Here is a 14901-nt window from a genome sequence, read left to right as displayed (position 1 = left end):
TAACAAGACTATCTTGATGAAGAAATCCAGTTTTTTTTAGGAGATCTCAGAGCAATTAGAGATTTTGAGAGTGAAACAGGTGGAGATCTGCCTTGCCTTTTAAGAGGAATTAATTCCCAAATGGAGTACTTTGTTTTCTTCTCAGGTCTTACAATATCTAATCCAAGATCAGCAACTAGCAGAACAGGGGTTAAGCAAAAGGGATAGAATAAAAGCTTCCTGTTCTCAGTAATAAAGAGCACTTTGAGAAAAAGCAATGGTAGATTGCCATTTTCTTGTGGCAGAGTTTATGTGGGTAGAGCTGGCTCACAGCTTTGCAGCTCTGTTGGCAAATTTTGCAGAGCTAATAGAGAGGGTTCTGGACAGGATGAGAGAAGCAGAAGGGCAGCACTTTCCCTTTTCTTTACATAACAACTGCCCCTTTGACTCATGGAGTCATAGAATAGTTTGGGTTGGAAGGGATGTTTAAAGGTCAGCTAGTCCAACCCCCCTGCCATGGGCAGGGATATCTTCAACTGCATCAGGTTGTTCAGAGCCCTGTCCAACCTTACCTTGAATGTTTCCAGGAATCTGGGCAAGTGTTTCACCACCTTAATCATAAAAATGTTCTTTCTTATATCTAGTGTAAATCTTCCCTCTTTCAGTTTAAAACCATTACCCCTTAACCTATCCCTACACCCTCTGATCCAGAGTCCCTCCCCCCCTTCCCTGTCCCCCCTTTAAGCCCTGGGAGGCCGCTCGAAGGTCTCCCCGGAGCCTTCTCTTCTCCAGGCTGAACCCCCCCAACTCTCTCAGCCTGGCCTCCCAGGGGAGCTGCTCCAGCCCCCCCAGCATCTCCGTGGCCTCCTCTGGCCCTGCTCGAGCAGCTCCGTGTCCTTCTGCTGTTGGGGGCCCCCGAGCTGGCCCCAGCACTGCAGGGGGGTCTCCCCAGAGTGGAGTAGAGGGGGAGAATCCCCTCCCTCAACCTGCTGGACACACTTCTCTTGGTACCTTCTCTTGGTACCCTAACCTTGCACTTGGTCTTGCTGAACCTCATAAAGTTCATATGGGTCCTCTTCTTGAGCTTGTCTCAAGTCACAGGGTAGGACTGCCCCTCGAAGCACTACCCCTACAAAACACAACCCTCCATCTAGCTGCAGAAGAGTTAGCAGATGTTTAAGCTACAGAAGTTGATCACTGGCACCAGGGAGTACTGTCGCCTGACTTAACTTTTTGCTGGTAAGTTGATACTCTCTGGACTTGTCTTACCATCTTGCATGTAAATTGTTATCTTCTGACTTTTGTGAAGTTCTGATTTATACCTTTTTCATGTAGGTAAGTTTGAAATATCTAAATGTAGGCATAGACCGCAAAGACAGCTTTATGGTTAAGGCAGTGGGGAGTTTCCGGTCCATTTGAAATATGCCCATGTAGGTGGAAAAGGAAAAGCTTGATCTTTTGTTAGATTTATAGAATAAACACATTATTAAGGGGGAGGGGGAGGAGAGGGGGGAAAGATTAGAAAAAAAGATGGAATTCCCAAAGTGTTTAACTCTGATGATCTCTGACAGCTAGCCTTTTCAAAGGCATTGTGGGGGAAAGAAAAGTTGAGATTTTAAGATGAAAGCCATAATTAAATGTTTTGGGCAATATAATTGTAAAAGTGTATTTGAGGTTGCACTTTGTCATACAAAGCCAGGTGTCCTGTGATTTTAACATCCCTATGCAGAATGCAGGAACTCATTTTATTTTCACATATCAGGTTTGTTGTTAGTGTTGCAGTTTCTACTAGAAAACAAATGTGACCAGCATCAGTAACAAGAAGTACCATCTGCTACAAAAATGGAACGTATGCCATAAGATCATACAGCAATCTTTTAATAAGTGAGATGTATTTATGCATTAGTAGATGTTAATGTATGCTACCAGGGTGAGGGAGAGACACAGATTATGAAGACTAAAGTCTCAAGATTTGCACTACTCACTGGTCAAAATTAGGACCTTCAGTTATTAGACTGTGCACACAAATTTTCTCTTCACATTAAAGATGAAATTATGTTTCTGCCTAAATCAATAACAAATAATGTTTCCCTGCCAAATCTTTAGTGGCCACTGCCAAATATATTCCTCATATATATATATTTAACATAATTATTATTTTATATATATATATTCAGCTGTTACTGAGGAAGTCTTCCACCAACTGTATCATTTTTATTCCCATTCAGCAGTCAGAAGTAGGACTATAGTTTATGTGGGCGAACTGGAAGGCTGCAGATGTTTGGAAAAGATGTCACTAGCAATTCTTACTGCAAACGTTTCCTGCCTCTGTCATCCTGAAGACTGCAACATACACAGAACTAGGAGACAAAGTAGTGCTTCTTTCATTGGCAACATATCCCACCAACATGTAAAGTTTGGTGGTGGAAAAACTGGAATAGGGAAGAAAAAACCATTTTCTTCCTTAAGCTGACAAAAGTTGCATTTAGGGTAAAACATTGTGTATGTTAGTCTGAGTTATTAAATTGCTGGTGCTTGGTCTTATTCAGTAACAGAATTCGGACTTCTGTAGTGGGCCAATTAAACAATATATTTCAAGGATTATGACACTCCCTATCTTTGTCTTGGACATGATTTTATGAATGAAATAAAAGGGAATCTCCTGCCATTCTGCAGGCTTGGCCTTTAATAAGTAGTTTCATTCTTACCCATTTAATTTCTCAAGCAATGAAAAATAGAGGATAAGAAGAGGTGGAGAAGAGAACAAATGTCCAGTGTTTAATTTGAACCCTTAGTATCCCATCAATTAACCTACAATAAAAAATGAATGGATCATTTTATTATGGGTTTTGGCCTTTCTGGGGGAGAGAGAGGATAGGGAGGGAAAAAAAAGTCATTACCAACTCTCTAAAGAACAAAAAATTCAGGAAAGTTTAGTGATAATTCAGATGTAAATTCATTTAACTCATTGCAGGTGTAACTTCAGTAAAGACACAAGACTTTGGGACTGAATTTTGCTTAATATGTCTAAGATTAACTTTCTTCAGTACTGATATTTCTGAGGTAAGGCACCCTGACTCCCAAAGTGTGGTATGTGTTGCTGTGTTTTCTAATGTGATGTCTTTGTGGAGTATTAATAATAAAAATGTGACAATTTTATTCAGAAAATTTAGCAGTTTGAGCTTACCACTGAATGTGGTAACAGGCTCTAATGTCTTATGATCAGGACTTGTGGGGATATCAAGTTCAAGATTTTTATTTCAGTGTCTTGTTTTGCTTACTTTGCTGAGCTGGAAAACAATTTACAATTAAAAAGGAAGTTTAAAGTAATGTATAGAACTCTAAACTTTATGAAAACTATCTAGGAGATTTTGCTTTTACTGTCCTGTAGGACCTATATTTTTAAATCTAGAAATGGAAACACAATCCTCCCATCAGTGACAGAAACTAATTTGAAAGCATGACCAGATAATTAGATTCCTGGATGACCAGACGATATGTAAAGTTCTTTCTGATTTTTAAGCAACCATAATTCTCATAGCAAGAAGTGCTAAAAATATATATATAATAGGAGAATGCCATGTAGTAGACAATAATGACACATTTTTTTTTATTTGTAACTCACAAGGTTTGCAGAGGAATTCAGCTGCAACTACAGATCTATTTCTACACCCTTTCAAAATTAATTCATGGGTGGTCAGACAGTGCTATGACTGTTCAACTCAAAGTAAATACTACAGTTTTATTTTAGAGGGAGAAAAGCTCACTTGTCTGTTTATTACATAAACAAGATGCAGAAATTGTGATCATTACTGGACCTGGATCAGCTCTTAGAGCAGAAAATCGTTGGTAGTCTTCCATGGGTTCTGTATCAAACAATTAAAAACAGACCATCAGGCCTGTTAATATTGGATAGCATTAACTGCTGTGCCCCTATAAACCTCCCAGTCATTGCCATGCAGGAAGCAGGTTTCTTGTACCATCCTTGTATCCCTAGAGTATGGAACACAAAGCATCTGGACAGCAAGAGGAAAGAAGGAAACTGAGAAATTTTGGTTATTTTGGCTTCCTTGACAGTCTTGATCTTGACTGGGCACTGAGGAATCATGATTAAAAAAAACAAGGAACTGCTAAAGCACTTGCTCACATCCAAGAACTCGGTTCCAGTGCACACAAGATGTGAGACAGTGCTGGAAGCCAAATAACATGCACACAGCAAAGTCATAATCAGAGATGTTGTATTATTTAGTTGGATATAGTCTTGAGTCACTTTTCAGATAGTAATGGCATTTACTTCTAATTATATATGGATTCCATTTGCATCTTGTTACTAGAAGTTTGAGGGAGGGTGGAAGATCTCCTAGTCCACTCAGCTTTGTCAAGGGAAAGCTCAGGAGTGCTGTGTAACAAGAATTGGAAATCACTGTGCAGTTGGAAAGCTACAATCTGATCACTATCACTGAAACTTGGTGGGGTGAATCACAGGGTTGGAGTCCTGCCATCATTGGCTATAAACTGTTCAGGAGGGACAGACAAGGAAGGAATGTGGCGGGGTTTCCCTCTATGTAAAAAAAATGGATTGACTGCACAGAGCTGTCTTTGACAAACAGCAATGCACAGGTTGAGAGCTTATGGGTGAAAATTAGAGACTAAGCCAACACAGGAAACCTTGTGACTAGTGTTTACCAAGGTTGTCTGATCAAAGGGAACCTACTGATGAAGTGTTTTTACTTCAGCTACAGGAAATATCATGTTCGCAGGCCCTGATCCTGGTAGGGATTTCGACCACCCCGACATCTGCTGGAAATGTGACACTGCAAGCTGCAAGCAGTGTTGGAGATTCTTGGAGTGCATTAAAGATAACTTCCCAATCCAGGTGATTCAAAAACACAATCAGAGGAGGTGCCTTACTGGACCTGTTGTTCACCAACACAGAGGAACTTATTGAAGAAGTTAAGATTGGTGGTAGCCTGAGCTGCAGTAGTCATGTCCTGGTGGAATTCATGATCTCAAGGGATATAGGCCAAGTGAAATGTATAGCCAAGATCTGAAATCCTAGACAAGTGGCCTTTCAGTTAAGGAAGTGGTGGATGGGTGTTCCTGGAAGCTCTCCCCAGGGTTAGAGGAGCAGAGGGGAGCTGGCAGCTGTTTAAAACATTTTTCTTAGAGTGCAAGAACTATTAATTCCCATGTGCAAGAAATCATTCAAGGAAGGCAGGAGACCGTTGTGGCTGAGTAAGGATCACCTAGTCAAACTGAACCATGAGATGGGAATGCATAAGCAGTGGAAATAGGGACATATATCCTCAGAAGAATATAGGGATACTGCCCAGGAGGGTAGGTATGGGTTCAGGAAACCTAAGGCACAGATGGAGCTAAATTTAACAAGGAATGTGAAGAATAATAAGGGCTTCTACAGGTGTGTTGGTCAGAAAAGAAAGAGTAACAGAGATGTACCTCTGCTTCATCTTCCCCTACGATAAATAGGACAGAAGGACTAGTGACAACTGTCACAGAGAAGACTGAGATGCTCAACAACTTTTTTTGCCTCAGTTTTCAATGGTAATCTCTCTTTTCACACTTCTCAAGTTCCTAAATCTCAAGTCAGAGACTGGGGGAATGAAGTCTCTCCCATCATAAGTGAAGATCAGGTTCGAAACCACCTGAGGAACCTGAACATACACAAGTACATGGGACCCAACAAAATGCATCCCAGGGTCCTGAGGGAACTGACAGATGTAGTTGCTAAGCTGCTCTCTCCATTATATTTGAAAAGTCATGGCAGTCAGGTGGAGTCCTCAGTGACTGGAAAGAGGGAAACACCACTTGTCTTTTGGCCCTTTTGGTGTCCTTATATTGAGAGACTTTTAAGCTTATTTTGATATGAAGCTTCTATTTTCTGATGGGTTTCTCCATGTAAGAGAAGGTCTGTGGTAAAATATTTACTTACACTTTGTAAATTCTTACACAAAGACATTTCAAGACAGTGCAGTCTCTTCAGGATGCAGTTTTTAGGCAGTGCAAAATAAATGTGTAGGTTCAGAAAGGAGAGAATACTGCTGTTGTATTTTAAAAGTTATTGTCTTAGCAAAGTTATGAGGGAAGAAAAACATGATTTTATTGATCTGGGTGTACATGCTGTAGTTTGGTCAAACATAATGTTCTGTAGAGACATCACTTTCTGGATTGATTCTTCTCCCTAGAGACTGATATTACGAGCTAAAGAAAGGCAGCACACAACAAGCATTTGTATACAAGACAGCTTAAAATTTTAGTGGAAGATCTAGCATCTATAGAGGACCAGGAGATAGCTAGGCTTAATTCAGAAATCTTTAAATTTTCAGTCACTATCAATATTGCAGATAGATAGTATATGTAATATCCAGATAAAAATGCAGCTACTGCTTTCTTTGTTCTTTCAAATATATCATTATATCATCATTTTTGTAGAGCAACAGAACATGGCAGAGTAATGAAGTAGAGGATAGATTTTGAAAAGCAACATTTAATTCAATTCTACCCATAATTCTGTGTGATCTAGTGTCCTAACCCAAATGTAGTAATTACTCGAAACTTTGGGATTCTTAACTGAGCCAGTGGTGCCACAGCTGCAAATGAATGTTTTCTTGCACACATCTATTGACAATATGGAGCTGTTTTTTGACAATTTACAGTGGAGGTAAAAAAGTGCTGATATTTCCATACACCTGCATATGGCAAGGAAAAGAGGTAGCTTTCTAAAAACACAGATACTCAAGGTGATCATTTAAACACACTGTATTAAAAAAAAAAAAAAAAAAGAAAAAAATTCCTAAAACAACAGTATTACACCTTGTCAGTGATATTGGTTACCTAATTAACCATGAACTGTATTAAAATTCAGCAATGTCAAATTATTTTTAGCCCCTTATATACTGACAGGCCTAGAAATGCTGGCAATATATATCAGTTTTAAGGCTAGATTCCAATATCTCTACTTACTCTGCAGACTGATATACTCTACTAGTTATCTCTGACCAAGAAAGGATACAAAAGGACAGATGTACCAATTTTGTGCTTTGTTTAAACATTGGAAAAGAACAAGATACTTTATTCCCCAGAGAAGATTTAAATAATCACTGATGTTAGTAAACAAATACAAGAGAGCCATAAGGATGCCTCATTTTTTTCTACCATAAGGATGCCTCATAGTTTTCTAGTTTTCTGGTCTAGAATTGGTATGAAGGAATTAAAAAAAAAAAAAAAAAGTGAACATTGAAATTTGTTTGCCAAATTATGTGGCTCTGATTTGTTTCTGTTACAGATAAAAGTGGCTGTAAGGAAATAGATATTATGTTTCTTTAAACTCTTTTTAAAGCTTTTGCTCCTTCCATTTGTGAGAACTTTTACTCGGGTTCTCTATTTCATTTATTAGGTGATCTATTAAGTTCTCATTTCTCTTAGCCTTTCTACTAGAGGGTTTATATGAATTTTCAGATTTATATGATTCACAGATTTCTGTGTGGAACAAAAGCTTTTTTTCATGTGAACATTTCAAATGAAAAATCTTGTCTTCTGTGGCACTCAATTAATTTCCTGATTTTCTTTTTCTGAAGAGTTAGAAGTCTTAAGGTAACCACTGCTACCACAAACACACATTCCTTTTTTTTTTACTAAGGTTAAAAATAATTCTGCCTCACTTAATAGGATGAAAAAGTGGGCACATCAGGCTCAGCTCAATGATGAAGTGGTTAGCAGTAAGTTAAAATATCACATGGTCCTTCATGTGCACTCTGGGCTTCCAAACTGCCAGCTCTAGAGTGTACATCTATTGTGTTGCATGGTGCTACCGCTTCTGGGCAGCCCATGATACGGAGCTCTGGCACACAGCTTGAAGGTCCGTATACCTGTACTGTGACACCAAAGACCCTCAACCCATCCTCTTCCTTTTAGGTTATGCACCTTAAATTTTTCATGTGCTTTTGCCTTCAGTAGACTTGTCAATTAACAGATTCGGCAGAGAAGATAACGCCGTGTAAAGCATCTCAGAGCTGAGTGGTTTGAGGGATATGTGAATGCCTGCAAATTTATTTCTCAAGTTTCTCTCTACAATGGGCTATAAGTCAGTACAGGTCTAGTATCGAAGTCTGTTTCTCTTGGAGAAAGTGCGAATAAAATCAGGGAGACTAATGGAACATAAAATGCTTGCTTATATTCCCAAGTGTTTCTTTCCCTCTCTCAAGTATATGCAGACATACGTTACATGACCTGACCTGCACTGCCTGAGGCACAATATTTTCTATCCCATGCAAGTGAGTAAGCTAGAAGAAAAGAGCATGCTCTTAGTCATGTATTAACAAGCTGTCAGTTCTTCTTTGCATGCTTAATTAAGCAAGACAGAAAGCAAGAACAACTAAGTCTTAAAGCCTCTGCGCATTCCCTGGACTAATCTTAGGGGTGCGTAGCTTTGTACTTGGACAAAGTACATTGTAGGTGACTGATTAAAATAATAACAACAGCAACAACAACAGTAGTAATAGCTGTATTTTGTATTAGAAATTCTTTATCTAATCTGAAATTAAAATTTTCACTTTTTTTTTTTTTTTTCTTCAGAGGAAAAAATTCATGATGTTTCATTAACACTTTATTTTTTCAGCATTTTATGGGCATCTTCCCAGCTAAGACCCTTGAACCATTTTGCATTAACATTTTCATGAGCTGTGGGCCATCTTCCTAAATTCCTCTCTACAAAAAACATTTTTTGAAACACTTCCAGTCACAGCTCAGCCTGAAATAGAAGGAGATGTTTGATTAATACATTTTGAGACAATATTTACTGGTAAAAACCTTAAGAAATTATAAATATAGACTGTCAGAGGGAGAAGCAAAAGAAGAAATTTGGATCTGTGTGCCTTGTTCTGTTCTCCTTGACACCACACATCAACTTAAGATATTCCTTAAAGAAGTCCAGAATTGCTTGTCCTTCCTTTGTAGCTGTTTCCACAGTATCGGAATTGAACAAAAGGGTCCCCTTATAGCTGGAAATAACCAACAATCACAATTACTGTTTCTCACAGTATGACAAAATCAGCTGACAAAACTCTCTAAAATTACACATCACCAAAAAAAAAAAAAAAAAAAAAAAAAATGAAGTCCACACACTTTTTCTCAATTACATCTGTTAATATGACTGCTTCAGAATAGTCAGAAGTGCCATCTGCTGCTGCTTACAGGAATCCCACTCTCTCTCTCACTCCTGGGTAAAAGGGACTCATGATGAAGCACTAGCTTCTGCGTTTCTAGCAAAACAGTAAACTCACTTTCAGCTAATACCAAAGTTAAGTGTAGTCCACTGGTTGGATTTGCCTTTGTTAGGAATTTGGCCACACACATGTGGATTTTCTTTTGCTTTTATTATCATCCAATTTGCTGGCAAGTGTTTTACAATGTACAAATTAACAGAAATCTAAAGACTTACCATGTTACCACCAGGTTATCCTTCAGAGATGTTATTTTTATATAACAGTAGATGAGACAGACTGAAACCCCAGAAAGGTTCTTTGTAGTCTTTTGTGAAAACATCTGAGAACAAGAGGGAATGGTAAGAATAAAATGCACTGTACTGACACACAGAAAATTTGGAAAGATTAGATTCTACTACAGTACTTCCAGCACCTCCAAAGGAAGAGGAATATAACTGTATTTTTTTTCTCTTGAGCAACTGTTACTGATTTTTGTTAAGCCTGTACTAAGCCATTATCCTAAATTTGTAACGAGAAACTCAAAATACATCTCTAGGAAGGAAAATCACTTATCAGACAAATCTAGGGGAAAATCCATCCATCTAGCTAAAATAATTTCAATGAGATGCCCATGGAATTAATCTTGCAGTGCGAGAATAACAGTATTGAGTACCTAAGCACAGCTGCTCAGCTTCTCTATTGCTGCTGGTTCTGTTTTATTCATGGTAATTCCTCCACCTGCTGCCATCTCATCTGTGATCTTGCTGGAATCTCTTCTAAGAGCACAGCCGTGAAATTCTAGACTTACTGGCAGATAAAATGTTTGCCCACATACTCTGCAGTAATAACCAAGTTAGGTAAGTTCCTTCTCTTTTGGTGCCTTTTCATATTCAGAAGACAGACTACTTAGTATTGTTGGCTGAACTCACATATAATAGCTGTATTCTCTTTTCCTCAGTGAAATTTTCCCTGCTGAAAATAAGCTTCTCAGTACCATAAACAGTGAAAACTTATGTCATTTTTACTTAGCCTTAGGCAGAAATAGGATTGAACTTAAGGGTTCAGTACAGGTATAAGCGTGTCTACCTGTAATAACTTTTTATTTAACTAGCAAATGCATTGATTTGTTAACCGAAAAGCAGAACATATGTTTTGCTGAACATATGAAAACTTCATATATGTTATTTAGTACAAATGAGTTAGTGGTTTTAACATGAAACAGTATTACTGGTAGGGTTAAGATCAGAAAGAATTTTGTGAAGGCAGTTTTCAGCTCAGTGAAGATGAAGTTGCCACCTGCATCTGTTAACTGTTGCATCTCTCTATTAAGTGAAAACTGTGGTCCTTGGTCACTCACATGCAAAGCAAAACTAAGGGCAAGGAAAAGAAATGCAAAGGGACTGCAATATTGTGAGCCAGGAAAGAGTAACGCAAGAAGACGGAACTTTGAAAATGTCAAACTAATACACCTAAGGAAGAATTATTTCAAATCTTCAGAGATCCAGTGTTGATGTGGGAGACATGAAAGTAGAACTCATAAAAGGCAACAAATTAAATCTGCATCAGTAAGGCAGTGTGACAAATAAAAGAAAAGGTGCCAATATGTTTTTGTGTTGCATATGTTAGTCATATCATGATGGAAGGCAGAAATTATGCCAGATTACAACACTGTCATGCAACCCACCTGGAACATCATTTCTGACTTTAAGGATGTAAGAAGGCAACAGAATTAACAAGATACACCACACAGTTAAAGTGAAATTGATGGAGCTCTGCCAGAGCAAGAACTCCAAACTCTCTTCATTCAGATGAATAACGTTTTAAAAATATGGTCCTATCCATTTGTGCAAAGTTGAAAAAGTGATTAATAGAATATCTACTGTTTCCATATGTCTCTCAATCTTCTAATTTTGGGCAACCTGCATTGCTTCCTGTGTTGGGCTGATCTTGGCTGGATGTCAGGTGCCCACTAAGCTGCTTTATCATTCCCCCTTCTCAACTGGACAGGGAAGAGTGAATACGATGAAAGTCTTGTGGGTTGAGTTAAGGACAGGGAGATCATTCATCAATTACTGTCATGGGCAAAACATGGATTTACTAGTATCTTTTTATTTTATTATCAACACAGACAGCTGTCTTTTTGATATACAATTCCATAGGCTTGTTGTGATCAGCCATATGAAGTCCAGTTTGAGGTCAGTCATGAGTGGTATACCACAGGGGTCAATACTGAAGCCAATACTTCTTAACATCATCACTAATGACCTGGCTGATGGGACAGAGTACACCCTCATCAATTTTGCAGATGATACAGAACTAGGACACTCCAGTTGGTTGTGCTGCCATTCAGAAAGACATCAACAAGTTGGAAAAATGGGCTGACAGTTATCATTAAGTTCAACAGAGGGAAACATAGAGTCCCAAATCTGGAGAAAAATAAGCCCATGCACCAATACACACTTCAGCTGACCAGCTGGAAGGTAGCTTTTCAGAACAGGACCTGAGAGTCCTGCCAGACTTAAGCTGAACCAGAAATATACCCTTGCAGAAAGGATGTACAACAGTTTCTGGGGCTGCCTTAAGAAAAGCGCTGCCAACAAGTCAAGGGAGGTAATCTTTCCCTCTATTCAGCAGTGGTGAGACCACAACTGGAGTGCTGGGTCCGGTTCTCAGATGTACAGTCAAAAGAAAACCCAAACAAGCCACAGACCAACCGGAGTGTGTTCAGCACAGGGCCACTAAGATGATTAAGAGACTGGAGCAGCTGATAAGGAGATCCAGGGAGAGTTGACATTGTTTAGGAACAATGGAAGAGAAGGAACTTCAGAAAGAGAAGGCTCAAGGAAGATCTTATCAACGTGTACAAATACCTGCTGGGATGGAGTAATGAGCAGAGAGACAGAGTCTTCTCAGTTCCTCTGCTACCAGTGACAGAACAAATTGAAACACAGGAAATTCCATATAAATCTATGAAATACCTTTTTTACTATGAGGGTGGTCAAATACCAAGACAGGCTGCACAGATGGCATCTGCATCCTTGGACATATTCAAAACCTTCCTAGCCATGATCCTGAACAACATGCTCTAGCTGACCCTGCTTTGAGCAGAGAGATTAGACAGTCTCCAGAGGTCCCTTCCACCCTTAGTGAATCTAGAATTAATTTAAAAGTATTTGTAATACACTGAAGGAAACTGGAAAGTCTATTTTCTCTCCATATATTTAAAAGGAATAGCATGTGGAATTAATTAGGAAGTCTAAAACAGGCCTTATAGCATTTGGTAAGAAAGATATATTCACTACTTATCAGAAAAACTGAGAGGAAAAATTAGTTAAAACTGTTAAAACTGACACAGAATAATATGAATTAAAAGAGGAGTGGACGCATTTTTAGTTGGCAAAATATTGTTTATGATTGGGCATAAGTGATATCAGTTTGTATCTTGCCTAAAACCAGTCAAGCAATGGTAAAATGAGATTTCATCCTCAACTCTCTCGCAGGAAAAGTCCAGATTACCAGTTTCTTCCTAAATGTCTAATTTCAAGTCTATGAGTAAAAATTTAGTAAATCATGACAAAATATTCAGTACTTCAGACAGTAAGAGACAATTCTGCTGTCATGTTCACCATTTTTTTTGAAAGGCAAAGAATAATACATTCAACAATTAAAAACTGCTAACAGTCACAAAACTATTTTAAAAGCCAGTGATGTGGAACTATTAGGCCAGTAAATTTCAGCAAACACAAAAACAATTGTTCTCCAATACTGATAACATCTCATCTCATGATAGTGTTTATATAAAGTAAAAATAATCCAAAAGATATTTTTTCAAAGTTTTAAAGATTTAGTAGCCCAATGTAGTGAGCTGATTGCCCTTTAGCCCTGCTGAAAAGGGATATTTACCAATAAAACAATCAAGACCTTTTCTTAAATTTCCTTGCTTATAAAAGCTAAATAACCTGAATTTATGTCAAAAAAAAAAAATGAATGATTGAAAACCTCCACCTGATTCAATTTGATCTACAAATTTTAATTTCTAATTAATTATAGATGCTCTAAGGAACAGAGTTACATAAACAAAGGTTGGACACAATTTTAGAACCAGTTTAGCCACAGATGTCTCCTTACTTTAAGAATTTCATATGCTAAATTTTTCGGGGATCATAGGTTTACCTTTAAGTAAAGATAAAAAAGATTTACTGGAGCCTTCAGAACTTCTTTAAGGATATCACCTGGAAAATAAAGATTTCCGATTACCTTCCAATATAAATTTTGCTCTACACTGTATTAGAAAAATACTGAACTGGAATTACTGTTCTATTGTAATGTATGCACATATTATCTATATTATCCTAACTGAGCTCTTGGGTTTATTATAGATCCTCTTTTATTTTTGCACAATAATTAAAGCCAAACTGATTAAATAATTGTCTCCAATCCCTAACCAATGAGCTATACAATCCATTTATGCATTTTATCAACAGAAACTAAATATTATTCTATTTTTAGTGTTTTACACACAACAGGATTTCTAATTGTCTTTCTGCACATTATTAGAATGTTAAATAACTGCTTTGAAGACAGTTTGATTTATTTCTATTTTCTTTTAGCTTCTTATTAACACAAAGGGAAATGAGCAAAAATAATTAAAATACAGTGACCATTGAATATAAACAAAAACAGTTGTGAAGAAGCCTATAACTTTAAAGCTAAGACCTCTAGAAATCACACTGAATGAGCCTTTCATAGAGTTACAGCTTTTAAAATAAATTTAAATGTGATCCATGTCTTGATATCAACCTATGCATCAGGTTTCCTCACTCCTCAAGTATGTCACTATATACCATCTACCACATACATATATTCTTCACTACTGAGTTGGAGCAGGTGATTTCTAGAACTAACCACAGTTACTTAAGTTGTCACATGAAACAAATATTTTTTTGGTTTGGTTTGGTTTGTTTTTTGTTTTCAGTGGAAAGCTCACCAGACATCCTTGTTAATTTCCCCTTTCCTTCCCATTTTTGAATCCGTTTTGTGCAGTTTGGAAACTAAAAGGAAAATAGAGAAGTGGGAGTTATGAGAATACCATAGAGGTGAGCCCACAAGAGAAATGAGGAAAACCTGGTCAATGCTGTCATGGAGGGCTACAGTCCATAACCAACCTGGTTTTATAGTTCTGCTCCTTTTAGAAAAACCTGGGACTTCTGTTTCTGTTAAATTATGTCTAGAATTAAATTTAATAATCTCTTTCAAACCTAAAAATAAGTAAGTATAACAGTAAAATATCTTATTTGCAGCAAAATATTTTACTCTTAAAATAGAAAAATAAGTTTACAATGCAGAGTTCTTCTGAAAAGGATACCTTGTATATTTACAACTTTACTTCATGAAAGTATATAGCATAATTAGGTTATAGTTTTTTTAGAACTATCTTTTCCAGTCCATCTTTCCTTTTTGTTTTTAGGACACAGAGAGGGACATGTTTTAATACTATCCAGACTTCACTTAGACTTACTGTTATTTAAATAGTCCCTGGATTTTACCATACTTAGAATCTGGTTTCTCAATGAATTATGGAAAGGAACAATTGCTCTGATGGCATCTTCTCCAATTAAGGTCTCTGCAGAGATGCCAGTTTAACAAACGTATTCAATAACATTTACAGGTTTAGGGATGTTGATTCACATTTCAATACAAA

General features: G+C 37.5%; 1 protein-coding gene across 5 annotated transcripts in view; it reads left to right on the top strand.

Annotated features, from left to right (window-relative positions):
• The window catches only part of LOC116965634 (glycine-rich protein DOT1-like), a 36267-nt gene extending 31224 nt beyond the window's left edge, over positions 1 to 5043 (top strand). For 2 of the 5 annotated variants that reach the window (XR_006166310.1, XR_006166305.1), the window contains exons 6-7: positions 2954 to 3042; positions 4716 to 5041. Coding sequence is in view for 1 of the 5 variants with exons in the window: in XM_042802648.1 (XP_042658582.1) it covers positions 2954 to 3042; positions 4716 to 4859 (233 nt within the window). In the remaining 4 variants the exon portion in view is untranslated. Of the gene's footprint in view, positions 1 to 2953; positions 3043 to 4715 lie in introns of all 5 variants that reach the window. The other 3 variants (XR_006166308.1, XR_006166295.1, XM_042802648.1) reach the window with 3 other exon arrangements.
• The last annotated feature ends 9858 nt before the right edge of the window (positions 5044 to 14901 follow it).

Source organism: Tyto alba, unplaced genomic scaffold (assembly GCF_018691265.1).
Source record: "Tyto alba isolate M040663 unplaced genomic scaffold, T.alba_DEE_v4.0 Super-Scaffold_100000100066, whole genome shotgun sequence".
Lineage (NCBI taxonomy): Eukaryota > Metazoa > Chordata > Aves > Strigiformes > Tytonidae > Tyto > Tyto alba.
The sequence above is the reverse complement of the archived record's forward strand: the minus strand, read 5'-3'. Positions and strand labels throughout refer to the sequence as shown.